General features: G+C 39.7%; 2 protein-coding genes and 1 long non-coding RNA gene across 4 annotated transcripts; 2 read left to right on the top strand and 1 right to left on the bottom strand.

Annotated features, from left to right (window-relative positions):
- Nucleotides 1-4,687: 4,687 nt before the first annotated feature.
- On the bottom strand, nt 4,688-6,963 carry LOC106085449 (protein wntless). Its single transcript, XM_013249704.2, has 2 exons — nt 5,477-6,963; nt 4,688-5,366 (listed from the first exon to the last, which is right to left on the bottom strand). The coding sequence occupies exons 1-2, from the start codon at nt 6,783-6,785 to the stop codon at nt 4,990-4,992; spliced, it is 1,686 nt and encodes a 561-aa protein (XP_013105158.1). The 5' UTR covers nt 6,786-6,963; the 3' UTR covers nt 4,688-4,989.
- LOC106085450 (uncharacterized) lies at nt 4,703-7,869 on the top strand. Of its 2 annotated transcripts, none has more exons than XR_001220942.2 (3): nt 4,703-4,814; nt 7,231-7,292; nt 7,380-7,869. It is a non-coding gene; the product is annotated as an uncharacterized LOC106085450 (long non-coding RNA). The 2 variants fall into 2 exon arrangements; XR_009398789.1 differs by having other exon boundaries at nt 7,188-7,292.
- A 2,780-nt stretch (nt 7,870-10,649) lies between these two features.
- On the top strand, nt 10,650-12,410 carry LOC131997203 (uncharacterized). Its single transcript, XM_059367751.1, has one exon. The coding sequence runs from the start codon at nt 10,650-10,652 to the stop codon at nt 12,408-12,410; it is 1,761 nt and encodes a 586-aa protein (XP_059223734.1).
- The last annotated feature ends 216 nt before the right edge of the window (nt 12,411-12,626 follow it).

Below are 12,626 nucleotides of genomic sequence, written 5' to 3'. Positions count from 1 at the left end.
CTTGTAGCGCTGAACCTCACGCTCTAGATCGTGTAGATCTACCTTAAGGATTCTGGGCGATGGATATCTATCCACAAGATGATGATTTGGATGGTTTCTGAATTAACAGCCCAAAAGGTATTGTTTGGACAGCATGAGTTATGTCTTCGCACTGGTAGGATCTTTGTCTCCTGATGGAGGTGGTCCACATGAGAACTGAGGAGACAGCCCGCCGCAGTTCGGAGGACGGCATTCTGACAGATCTGAATATTATTCCACTGCGTGTCACAAAGTTGACGAGACCACACTGGCGCTGCATAACTTACCATAGACCGGCCAATTGCTTTGTACGTGGTCAACAAGGTTTCTTTGTCTGCACCCCAAGTGCTGCCAGCAAGTGACTTGAGGACCTTGTTTCTACTTTTGACTTTATTGCAGATAGCTGTGGCATGTGAGGAGAATGTGTAAGAGCTGTCAAATGTGACGCCAAGTATTTTGGGACACTTGATGGTCGGAATCATTTCTCCATCGACCATCACAGTCAGCTCAGTATTCACCTCACGCGTATTTGTAGTGAACAATGTGGCTGAAGATTTGGTGACGGATATCTTCAGATTTCTTGCAGCGAAATATGAGGCAAGCTAGTTGAGGTAGACGTTCAACCTATCGCAGATGTCATCAATGAGTGGGGGGCCTGATGCCATGATCGTACAATCGTCCACATATGATACGATCTCTATGCCGTCTGGAGAGGGGTGAAATGGAGGATAGGTAGAGGTTAAACAGTGCCGCAGATATCACCCACCTTGGGCTTTCGACTTCTTATCCCTAAATTCCTTTCAGTAATAGCCTCGTCTTCTCCCGATATGGATTTTCGCCGTCCTACCGACCGTTTCACTGTTCCACAATGTTGCATGCGCATACGTCGCCCACTCCCTTAACTCGGACTGCAGTCCTCTGGTCTTCACCGCCAAATCGTCTGCTCTTTCAATTCACCTTACTTCATTATGGCCCGGCATCCAAACGATGAAGATTTTGCCATCCTCCTCTTACACTGCAAGACTGTTCGTGACCTTAACGTCTTGGTTGTTATTGCCCTTATGGTAATTTTACTGTCGGTAAAGATGTTCACACTCGACGTCCCCGCGTTAGCACCACTCTACTTCACGCATTCCGTGATCGCCCGGATCTCCGCCCGCTGGACCGTATTATGGTCAGGCAGTCTAGAACAGATCTCACTCCCTGGGTTCTCAATGTAAACCCCCAGGCCCACTCATTCCTATAGCTTTGATCCATTCGTGTAAAATGATCTTCCAGATGGCAATACTAGGGTTCCGTCAATCCAAGACTGTGCCGATGGCAGCAGTGCCTAGCACCCGACTTAAGGTTCATCTCAGGTATCCGATCGGAAACCTCTTCCCTTCCTTCCAGGTTTCCTAACGTCGCCTCGATTATACCGCGATGGTATAGCTGCTCCCATCATCAATCCATTCTCCCATCGCCTTATGTCTCAAAGCCGCAGTGGCTGCCTCACACTTAATCTGTATGTCAATAGGTCGGATATCTAGAATAGTCTCCAGTGCCCTAGTGGACGTGGTTTTCATCGCTCCGCTTATGCCAAGACAACATGTTCTCTGAAGATGTTGTATGGTCCTTAGGTTGCACTTTTTCTCCATAGCAGGCCACTAAACTACTGAGGCGTAAGTATTGGTCTAATCACGCTCCTGTAGAGCCAGTGGAATATCCTCGGATTCAGACCCATTGCGAGCCTACAGCCCGTCTACATAATGCCCAACATCTGTGAGCCTTCTCAGTACGCTCCTGAATGTGACATTTCCAATTCAGTTTCCTGTCCAAGATCACATCTAAGTATTTGACCTTGTCAGATATCGAAATCGTCTTATTGAGGAAACGTGGTGCGATAAATTGGACCACCTTCGTCTTCCTCGTGAACAGGCATATTTCAGTCTTCTCTGGGTTAACATTGAGACCTCTGGGTCTAGCCCAGTCAAATGCCATATGCAAGCCCCTTTCGGCCCTTCTGCATAGCTCGCTCGGATCCTAACTCCTTAGAAGTATTATAACATCATCTGCGTAGCAGACGGGTTTAAATCCCTCCTCAGTCAGCATCAGTAATAGGTCATTTATGGTGGTCACCCATAAGAGTGGCGATAAAATGACCCCTTGTGGCGTGCCCTGTGCCACTTTCTCCCTTATATTTATGCCATTGGACACACAATTTATCCACCTGTTCCTTAGCATATGGTTTATCCAGTCTCTAAGGAACGGGTCCACCCGGTACTGTTCTAAGGATTGGATCAGTGTGTCGGTCCGCACATTGTTAAAAGCCCCCTCTATGTCAATGCATACCGCCAGGGTGTACGTTTTGGCATCGAAGGCTTCTGTTTTATGCACAACCTCGTGCATGGCAGTCTCCACCGACCTTCCCTTGACATTGGCATGCTGTTTGTATTTGAGCAGTTCGCTGGATGTCATACTCTTTATCATGGTGTCCCCAATACATTCCATGGTTTTGAGTAGAAAGGACGTAAGGCTTATGGGTCTGTAGGCTTTTGGTGTCGCATAACTTGCCTTGCCGGGCTTGGGTATAAACACCACCCTTGCCTCCTGCCAGGCTTTCGGAGTATATGCAAGTCCTAGGCACGCTGTGAAAATTTGGCCAGATGAGGCGCCAGATAGTCTGCCTATTTCTGTAGTAACGCCGGAAATATTCCATCTGGTCCGGGTGACTTAAATGGTTTGAAGCTCCCCAAGGATTCCTTCACCATAAATTCCGTAATTATAAACCTTCGATCAACGTCATTATTCCAAGATTCCGGTGTCTCCGTAAGTGATAAAAACCCATTTTCCACAGGATACGACCTGTGGAAAATGGGTTTTTATCAAAAGCCACAACATGTCCTCCGTTGTCTCTGTTCTCACTCCCATGTCGTCTATTAAAGTTTCAGTTTGGACATGGGTTTTTGAGAGAAACTTTTTTATCTTGGCGGCGTCGACCTGTTCGCAGAAAAAAATTCCAGGAGGCACGTTTTGCCGCTCTGTAATCTTATTGTATTCCTTGAGCCGTGTGTGATACATGCCCCAATAAACTTCCGCTTTTTTACGACGTGCTCTGTTAAAAAGTCTGCGGACCTCTTTCCCTATATTGCGAATCTCCCCGGTTATCTAGGGTTTTTCCTGGGCTGATTTCTTTCCGAAGGACCCCAACAGTGCAGTCGTAATCCTGCCGACATTTTCGTCAATGTTTTCTATGCTTGGATAATCTAAATTATCTTGCCCAAGTCTTCTTCTGAGTAGCCTTCCGTGCAATTCTAAATCTAATGTAGCGATCGTTAGAGAAAGAGTGTTTCATGGAGACCTTCCAATCCTGAACCTCATCGATTAAATTTTCCGAACATATCGTCACATCTAATACCTCCTCCCTAATCCTATCAACAAAGGTTGCGGTGTTACCAATATTAAGTGTTATTAGGTCGTTTGTAGTCAAGAACTCTGCCAGGGCTTGGGCCCAGCTTATTAGTGTTGGTAGTACCCCACGAAATGTGGTGAGAGTTCGCATCGCACCCTATTAATACCTCGTCTCTGGGGAAAATATATGATTCAAATTCATATGACAAATAACGGAGGTCCTCGGCCGAGTACCAGTGTTGGCATAGAATAATTGGTAGTTGTTATGATTCAGTCCATAAACTTTGTTCCGGGCCGCCCATGGCTCCTGAATTAAGGCAATATGAATCTTCCCCTTGCTGATTTTCTCCATCAGAGCGTATGCAGCAGTCTCGCTCCGATGGAGGTTTATCTGGATTACCTCAATCATTGGTCCTCTGCTTCCTGTTTTTTAGACGGCATTGACTTTCCAGTCACTGCACTGCCTGATGTCATCGTTTCTTTGCCTAGTCTAGTCTTCCGACTCTTATAAAGTTCCATCGTCGGGTCCCTGTTCGTTAAGCTGTATTGAGTTTCTTTTCCCTGTACTGCCTGATGTTTCAGTACTAGGATCTTTGCCTATCTTCGCCTCACATACACAGGCATAAGATGTAGAATTAAATTCAGTACATCAGATGATATCGCCCTCAGTGCAGCTGTGATGCACAAATAAGTCATCCTTTGGATCCGGTTAAGTATTGAGCAGTAGACAAATGGAACATTCTTTCCAACCAATGAGACAGGTTCCACTGTAGGCAACTTGTATCTCCTGCTGAAAAGAACTACTTCTGTCTTGCACGGATTTAAACCTAGACAACTTTGCTGTTGCACGTAGAGCTTCCTGAAGTATATCTCTTAGAGTGCTGGGAAACTTTCCCTTAACCGCAATTGCCACGTCATCACAGATCCCAAGCCTGTCGTAATGCAAAAATCGGAATTGAGAGTTTCAATCCGTGTGGTGCTAATACCCACCCCGTGCCGGGATCAATGCTAATTTTGGAGTACGGCCAAAAGTAATTTTCTTAATGCTTTTAATCTGCCCGTATTAAAGCTAAACACATTTATTTAAATGCTTTATTTGTAATCACTGTAAGAGTTGAAAATCTACATTAAAAGTATATAAGTTACAATGAGATATATGATTCTACAGTATATTTTTTTATGCTGAATTTTTAATTGAAAAAAACAAAATATAGAATTACATTCTTTCTAATACTGAAATAAGTTCTAAACTAATAAACACCTTTGTTTATGTGTATTGTTAATGTTCAAAACAACAACTTGAAATAATGTCAAGATGAAGCGGTGAATATTTAGTTCGATAATGTGAAACTTATAAACTAAAAAAAAGTAAAGAACTAGAACATCTACATAGAAGGAGAACGACGGTAAGCTATTTTCGTAAACGTTCATAATAGAAATAACTTATTGTTTTGCAAAAAAAGATAGAAATGAGTCTGCGTGAAAAGTTATTAAAATTCTATGTTATATGGTAGTAATGCTTTCTTAATAAGTACTTATATAAATTGGATGCGATTAATAAATTATGTTTTTTTTTTAATTCTAATCAAAAGCAACTTTGCCTGTGAATGAAGTTAGTGATGATATTTCACTTGGATTGGTGTCCGAAGGCAGATTGTTAAATTCGATTTCTTCATTAGCAGCTGCGGCAACAATATTCTCGTTAGATTGTGATGTTTCATTTGAGTTCGAACATGGCCATTGTTTGTGACTGGGAGCATATAAGATGAGTAGGGCAAATATGTAAATGTTCCACATGCCATAAACTCCTGTCAAGAATGCCGATGTCAATTGAATTTCAATGTCTTCGTCCCATTTCCAATGTCCTTCCGCCACTTGGCCCATAATAAAACCGATTACTGTCAGTGCAGCACACAAAAGCGTGGCAAGCATTAAGAATTTGAAGCGATAAATAAGACCTATAAAAGAATGTTTTAAATAGTTTCAATATTCAAGGACTCTGTACAGTTTTTAAGTCAAAATGATTTAGAGAATTTTCAATACAAAATAATTTGAGGTTTCATCTTACCTTCATAATGCAAGCGACGGGCCTGTGACATAGATGGCAATGAGGTTCTTTTAGCACCAATATTACGAAAGACTTTACCAACCATAAAGCACAAAAATATAAAATAGACCCCTGCTGATATACCGGCTAGTACAATGAAACTAAGAGCAACTTTTGCACCCAATGGTGTTGTCCATATGGAGTAAAATGGGTTTCGCAACTGTACACCTCTTTCGCATATATCAAAAATAAAAAGCGACAAGCATCCAACCACAACAGCCGAAAGGTGTTTCCAATACCGCGAACGTATTGAGTTCTTTTGTGGCGATTCCTGGATTAACATATGTTCCCCGGCAAAGACTAGCCAGAAAGATAATAGCATAGCATAGAAAATACCTTGACGTATATCACTCAGCAACAACATATAGGGCATCTCAAAGCTAAGCGTAAGGTATTCCAGTGGTAGATTCAGAAACGTTAAGGCTCCCCCCAAGTAGATAAGCATATATTCCAGTAAAGCCGGTGAGCGTTGTAGAATATGCACTCGGCGCCAAAACCAAACCATTATAATGACGATGAATGGAAACATTACCGTTTTCAAGCTAAGCCAAACTTTTGTAAAACCTCCGTTTTGGTAAATTGCAGTCAAGGTCAAGTCATGCATGTGACCAATGTTTAAATTCATATGCATATCAGAATCAATAGGAAATCGAAGATTTAGAAGATAATAATCGTAATGTAGGGCACCCAGTTCAAAAAGGGGAATCATTTCGCATGAATACATTGTTTCCTGCTGACTAGTATGTACCGGGTGACAATCCAAGTATCTTTGTTCTATGGAACGTGCGTATAGTTTCCAATCATTTGGCGCATCATCTTTGTTGCGGTAAGCTAAACGAGCATCGATCGTCAATTTCAATTCCTTTGGGGGCTCTATTAAGCCAACCTTGGACACATAGGCTAATTCAACTTGCAGGACTCCAATTAAATTTTGCTGCCAACGAGAGTAGTCCAATTGTTTACCATCCCTTGGTAGAGGCATTTGAAATAGATAAACAATTTCGTTGGCCATTTTAGTATAGTGCTGCTCGATTTCTTCTTGTGATATGGAAGCACACTGACCAGCCCCGCGAGAGTACAGCCAGAAGGATGTATCATTTTGTCTTTGTGGTTTATCTTTACATACCATCCCCAATATGTTTTGATGACCGGCCGGCACCGGAGCAAAAAGACCTCCCAGTAAGAAACATACCACTTGAGATAGCATCAATGAAACCACCAATATGGAAAGCTTACGCCCACTAAGATTCTCCAATATAGTACCAGACATTGTAAGGGATTCCTTTTCTATTCACTGCATTTACTATTGGGAAAGCGTTTCAATAAGACTTCAATTTAAATACGCTGTCGCCTGTATTAAATTTATTATAACACTGTATACCACAGACAATAAAATATAAACAAAAGCCTTTGTAAACAATCTCCAAAAAGAGATGGCAATACACGTTTTGCATCAGCGAATGGTATTTAGATGATGCGACAAAAGCATGCTTCATATGTATATATGACATGCCAGACGTAGGGGATTATGCCAACATTCTGTGGGTGTGTCCCACGTAAATTTATACAATGTAAAGTCACAGCTGAATTTTCCAATTAGAACGATAAATGCTTTGTTTGGATTTTTCACATTTTGTTTCTTTTTTCTTGTTTTTAATTTATAATTTAAAAGTTTATAATGATGTATATTTTATTCTTGCGGCTCAATTTGGCAGTGTACAGAAAGGAATTGTTCAGATATGACAGCCTAGTGGAACTCGCGCCACCATCCCCACAGGTTTGTAACGTTGATTTCGTTGTTGTTGAGCAAGCGACTGAACCTTCTTAATTCAATAATGACATAATTTTTTCATTTTATTTATAGGATGATATTTCGTTCTTTTTTGCGGAAAAATATTTGAAAATCGTTCATTCGGTGGTTTAACAAGGTTACCACATCTTTTTTGGGCCAAAAAGTTGCCATCTACATATAAAAATTAATATGGCATCAAACAATTTATCGGCTGCTTACGAGCATGTGTACACACAAATGTGAGTGTGTGGATCGTTCTGAAATTCATGTATGTTGTCGCAATTTCAACCAAAACCCACCCCTTCGTAATTAATGGTGTATGGTGGTGTGTAATTAATGCAGTATTTATTTGTAAATATAATTAGACTTTTGCACTGTTATAATGTAAATAACCACAACTTTCCAAAAGCTGTTTTCAGCATCTTCAACCCTTATCCAAATATTGTTGTTGTAATTGCAAGACCAAAAGCACAACACATTCTTTCACAAACCGTATTATTTCGTACTGATTGATTGAGTTGCTTGTTGTGAAAGAAACATTTATTTTTCGTTCCAAGTATATTTATTTATATTTAAAAAATACTTTCTTATTTATAAATACATGTGAGCAACATCACTAACACTAACAAACACTCAGTTACAATTAGAAGTTTGGCGATCACGTTTATTTTGCGTAAAGCTGAGTATTCTGTTCTGTTTTTCAGCCGGAATGCTGTCAAACTCCATATAAAAAAACGTCGGCGAAACTCTGGAGGAATATAGGTGAAAGATAGTACTCTGTTAATAGTGAGGGCAACGGCAAAAAGAAATTTTAGCGGCAACGCTTGACACCATTGTCGGCTTCATTTTTGTTTTATTGGTTTCCATGGTTCGTTTTTCCTTTTTGTTATTTGACTTATTTGCGAAAAAAAACTTATTAGAATACCCACTCTAATGACTTGTTGCACGGCGACTGTGGTTGTGCTCTCAATGGGCGAAATGTAAATTTTCCCTAGATGAAGAAACAAGTTATGACGAAACAAACACATTCGGCAAAATGTTCCGTTTGTTTTTTTTTTTAATGGAGTTTCAACGCGAAAACCGAACATAGTACCGGCCTTTAGCAATAAGTCTTTTTTTATATAAAATTGTGATTGTTTTGCGCCTTAGTGTGCGTCGTGCTGTGTTGTTTCAATGCAGGAATTTGAAATGCATATTGCAAATTTATTGAATAATATTTTAGACTCTCGACAAAGAAACCTTGTTGGCCACGTACAAAGCAATTGGCCGGTCTGTGGTAAGTTAGTGTGATCTCGTCAGCTTTGTGACACGCAGTGGAATATTCAGATCTGTCAGAATGCTGCCCTCCGAACTGCGACGGGCAGTTCTCATGTGGATCACCTTCATCAGGAGTCAAAGATCCTACCAGTGCGACGACATAATTACATGCTGTCTAAGCAATACCTTTGGGGCTGTTATACCAGAGAGCATCCAAATCATCATCTTGTGGTTAGATATCCACCGCGCAGAAGCCTTAAGGAGGATCTACATAATCTAGAATGTAAGGTTCAGCGCTATAAGAGAGAGAAAACCTCTAGATCAAGCGGCATATCAAGCGGGTCTAGACAACATTCATGCTGACACTGTAGCAGATACGGTAAACAGACACCGGGTGAATGAAGTCCTTGGAGACTGACCGCCTCGAATTGCACCTGTAGAAATTGACCTCCCTCGGCAAACCAGAGTAGTTATGGTTCAATTACGTTACGGCAGATGCAGCCTGCCAGAATTCGATGGTGCGCCAATGAAACTATGTCCCCTCCTTATTGTGAAATATTATAGATTTAGATTTAGATTTAGATTTATTTGTTCGTTTTCACATACAACAAGATAACAATGATCTTATAATTACTGTATGTGAGATATCAATGACATTTAACACAGTTCAACAGAGATTAGTAGTATATAAAGTAACATTTGTAATATATAATTAATTAACAAATAATTTTGACAATATAAACATTATTTAATTAAGACATTATCAATATTAAGATTATTTAAAGATTTTTCTGTAAAGCTTTTTTAAATGAATTTGCGTTGCAAATAGATTGTATTGACAAGGGTAGTGAGTTCCATAGGCGGATCGCATTTGTTAGATATTGCCATTGTGATATCAAAAGGCGATATCGAGGCATCACCAATAGTATCCTTCTGTTTGTTCTCCCAAACTGCAGCTTTTGGTACAGGTATTCTGGACATTTTTCATAAATGATTTTATGCAATCTTCACTATAAATTTTACCGTTATGTTCATACTCTGCAGTTCGTCCATTACGTCGTCCAAAAGGGTGTCAAGTACAATATCCGCAATCGTTGGTGAGAGTGGGTTCCCCATTGGCATACCATAAGTTTGTTGGTAAAGTTTTCCAGCATACGTGAAGTAATTGTTATCTTTCAGGCAGAAATTGAGAATTTTGAGGAATGTCTGTCTTGGAATGGTGGTATTAACCCGAAGTGTATCCCATTTATCCATAATTTTCTTAATGGCTAGATATATCGGTATGTTAGTAAATAACGATACCACGTCGAAGGAGACGATAATGTCATCTTTATCCAAAGTGATAGATCCGAGTTGTTGTTTCAGTTCTAGAGAGTTTTTAACATTGTATTCCGTCGAAATTATAGTTTTTAGTATGTTTCCAATGTGTTTCGAAAGAGCATAGCAGGGGACGTTCATTGACGAAGATATAGGCCGGAGGGGAGTGCCATCCTTATGGATTTTCGGCAGTCCGTATAGTTCTGGCGATTGCGGTGAAATGCTGTCTAATTTAGTTTTTTCCCATTTTGTTATATGTTTACTTTTGAATAGTTCCATGATAATTTTATTGTTAACTTTTTGGAGTTTCTCCGTAGGATCCACGTCGATTGGTCTATAGGTTGTTTTATCCGCAAGTAATTGGTTCATCTTCTGGTGATATTCCTTCTTTGACATGACTACTGTTTTGTTCCCCTTGTCTGCAGTTGTGACCATAATCGTGTCTCTGTTTGCATCAATTATCTCCTTTGTTTCTTCATAGATTCCTAATATGAATTTCTCTCTGTCATCATTTCTCATGCTTCGCTTAAAATTCGTAATTCTATTAGCTATTTTGGACCTAGCTGTTTCTTTCTCCCGGACGTCATCTATATTCTGCACCCACTGTTCAATGTCCGCGATAAGTGGAACTGGTGCAAAATTGTCTTTGTTGCACCAGTTCCACTTATCGCGGACATTGAACAGTGGGTGCAGAATATAGATGACGTCCGGGAGAAAGAAACAGCTAGGTCCAAAATAGCTAATAGAATTACGAATTTTAAGCGAAGCATGAGAAATGATGACAGAGAGAAATTCATATTAGGAATCTATGAAGAAACAAAGGAGATAATTGATGCAAACAGAGACACGATTATGGTCACAACTGCAGACAAGGGGAACAAAACAGTAGTCATGTCAAAGAAGGAATATCACCAGAAGATGAACCAATTACTTGCGGATAAAACAACCTATAGACCAATCGACGTGGATCCTACGGAGAAACTCCAAAAAGTTAACAATAAAATTATCATGGAACTATTCAAAAGTAAACATATAACAAAATGGGAAAAAACTAAATTAGACAGCATTTCACCGCAATCGCCAGAACTATACGGACTGCCGAAAATCCATAAGGATGGCACTCCCCTCCGGCCTATATCTTCGTCAATGAACGTCCCCTGCTATGCTCTTTCGAAACACATTGGAAACATACTAAAAACTATAATTTCGACGGAATACAATGTTAAAAACTCTCTAGAACTGAAACAACAACTCGGATCTATCACTTTGGATAAAGATGACATTATCGTCTCCTTCGACGTGGTATCGTTATTTACTAACATACCGATATATCTAGCCATTAAGAAAATTATGGATAAATGGGATACACTTCGGGTTAATACCACCATTCCAAGACAGACATTCCTCAAAATTCTCAATTTCTGCCTGAAAGATAACAATTACTTCACGTATGCTGGAAAACTTTACCAACAAACTTATGGTATGCCAATGGGGAACCCACTCTCACCAACGATTGCGGATATTGTACTTGACACCCTTTTGGACGACGTAATGGACGAACTGCAGAGTATGAACATAACGGTAAAATTTATAGTGAAGTATGTAGACGACCTGTTCGCGGTGATAAACAAAAAAGATGAAACAACGATAATGAAATTAATGAACGCGTATCACAACAAATTAAAATTTACGATAGAAAAGGAAACTCGTGCAGAGTTACCGTTCCTGGATATGAAGATAATAAGAAATGGAAATACGTTAATAACAAACTGGTACGCGAAACCAACAGCATCGGGAAGAATGATTAATTATAACTCTACGCAACCACACAGCACGAAAATTAATACGGCCAAGAACTTCATCCACAAAGTTCTACTGTTAAGCGATGAACGTTTCAAAGCAGACAACATAAATAAAATACAACAAATTTTAAAACAGAACAATTATCCAATGGCATTAATAAATAATTTAATTCGCGACGTCACCAACGGATCCAAACGACCCCATGAAGAAAAAGCATCAACGACGAAAAAATTTTACAGTGTACCGTACATCCCTAAGCTTACCGACCGCGCATCTTTGGGAAATATCATACTTGACGAAAACTCAACAACAGCATATAGATCAAACAAAACTCTAAACCAAATATTCAGGAAAAAAGGAACAACAACCAAAACAGACAAACTCAAACTAAGCAACGTCGTATACGAAATTACGTGTGATGGAGATCAACAAGAAAAATGCAACAAAAAATATGTGGGAACCACCAGACGCACACTAGGCACTAGGTTGGCTGAGCACGAAGCCGACATAAGAAAAGGGAGACAATCGACAGCACTAGCACAACATATAAAAGAGAGCGGACATGCGGCAAACTTTAAGACAGTAAGAGTACTTGACAGAGAGAAAATAGAGAACAAGCGATACACATTAGAGAGCCTACGGATTCAACAAAGACTTAAAGAGTCGATAAACACCAAAGAAGACAAAGACAACACTAAGCTGCAGTATTCCATTGCAATAACTTGAAAACGACTGTTCTGTGATATTAGTAATAAGTTTAGACTTTATATACTTCCCTCAAAGTGCAATTATTTATATTATTATATTTTCTGTGTCGTGGTGTCCAGTTTTTATAGTAATATAAGTAATTCAACGAAGATGTAAAATTAATCGTAAGTCTAAATGAAAAAACTAAGCAATACAAAACATATACTTTATACAAGAATACTTTAAACAGGAACT

Source organism: Stomoxys calcitrans, chromosome 1 (assembly GCF_963082655.1).
Source record: "Stomoxys calcitrans chromosome 1, idStoCalc2.1, whole genome shotgun sequence".
NCBI classification, from domain to species: Eukaryota; Metazoa; Arthropoda; class Insecta; order Diptera; family Muscidae; genus Stomoxys; species Stomoxys calcitrans.
Note: the sequence above shows the minus strand (reverse complement) of the source record. Positions and strands in the feature narration are given on the sequence as shown.

What these genes read in the sequence shown, in the direction of transcription:
- LOC131997203 (XM_059367751.1), top strand. Translation starts at nt 10,650, where the DNA reads ATGAGAAATGATGACAGAGAGAAATTCATATTAGGAATCTATGAAGAA.
- LOC106085449 (XM_013249704.2), bottom strand. Translation starts at nt 6,785, where the DNA reads ATGTCTGGTACTATATTGGAGAATCTTAGTGGGCGTAAGCTTTCCATA. An exon ending in CCGTCGCTTGCATTATGAAG is followed by an intron (nt 5,367 to 5,476) that starts GTAAGATGAAAC and finishes ATTCTTTTATAG; the next exon opens with GTCTTATTTATCGCTTCAAA.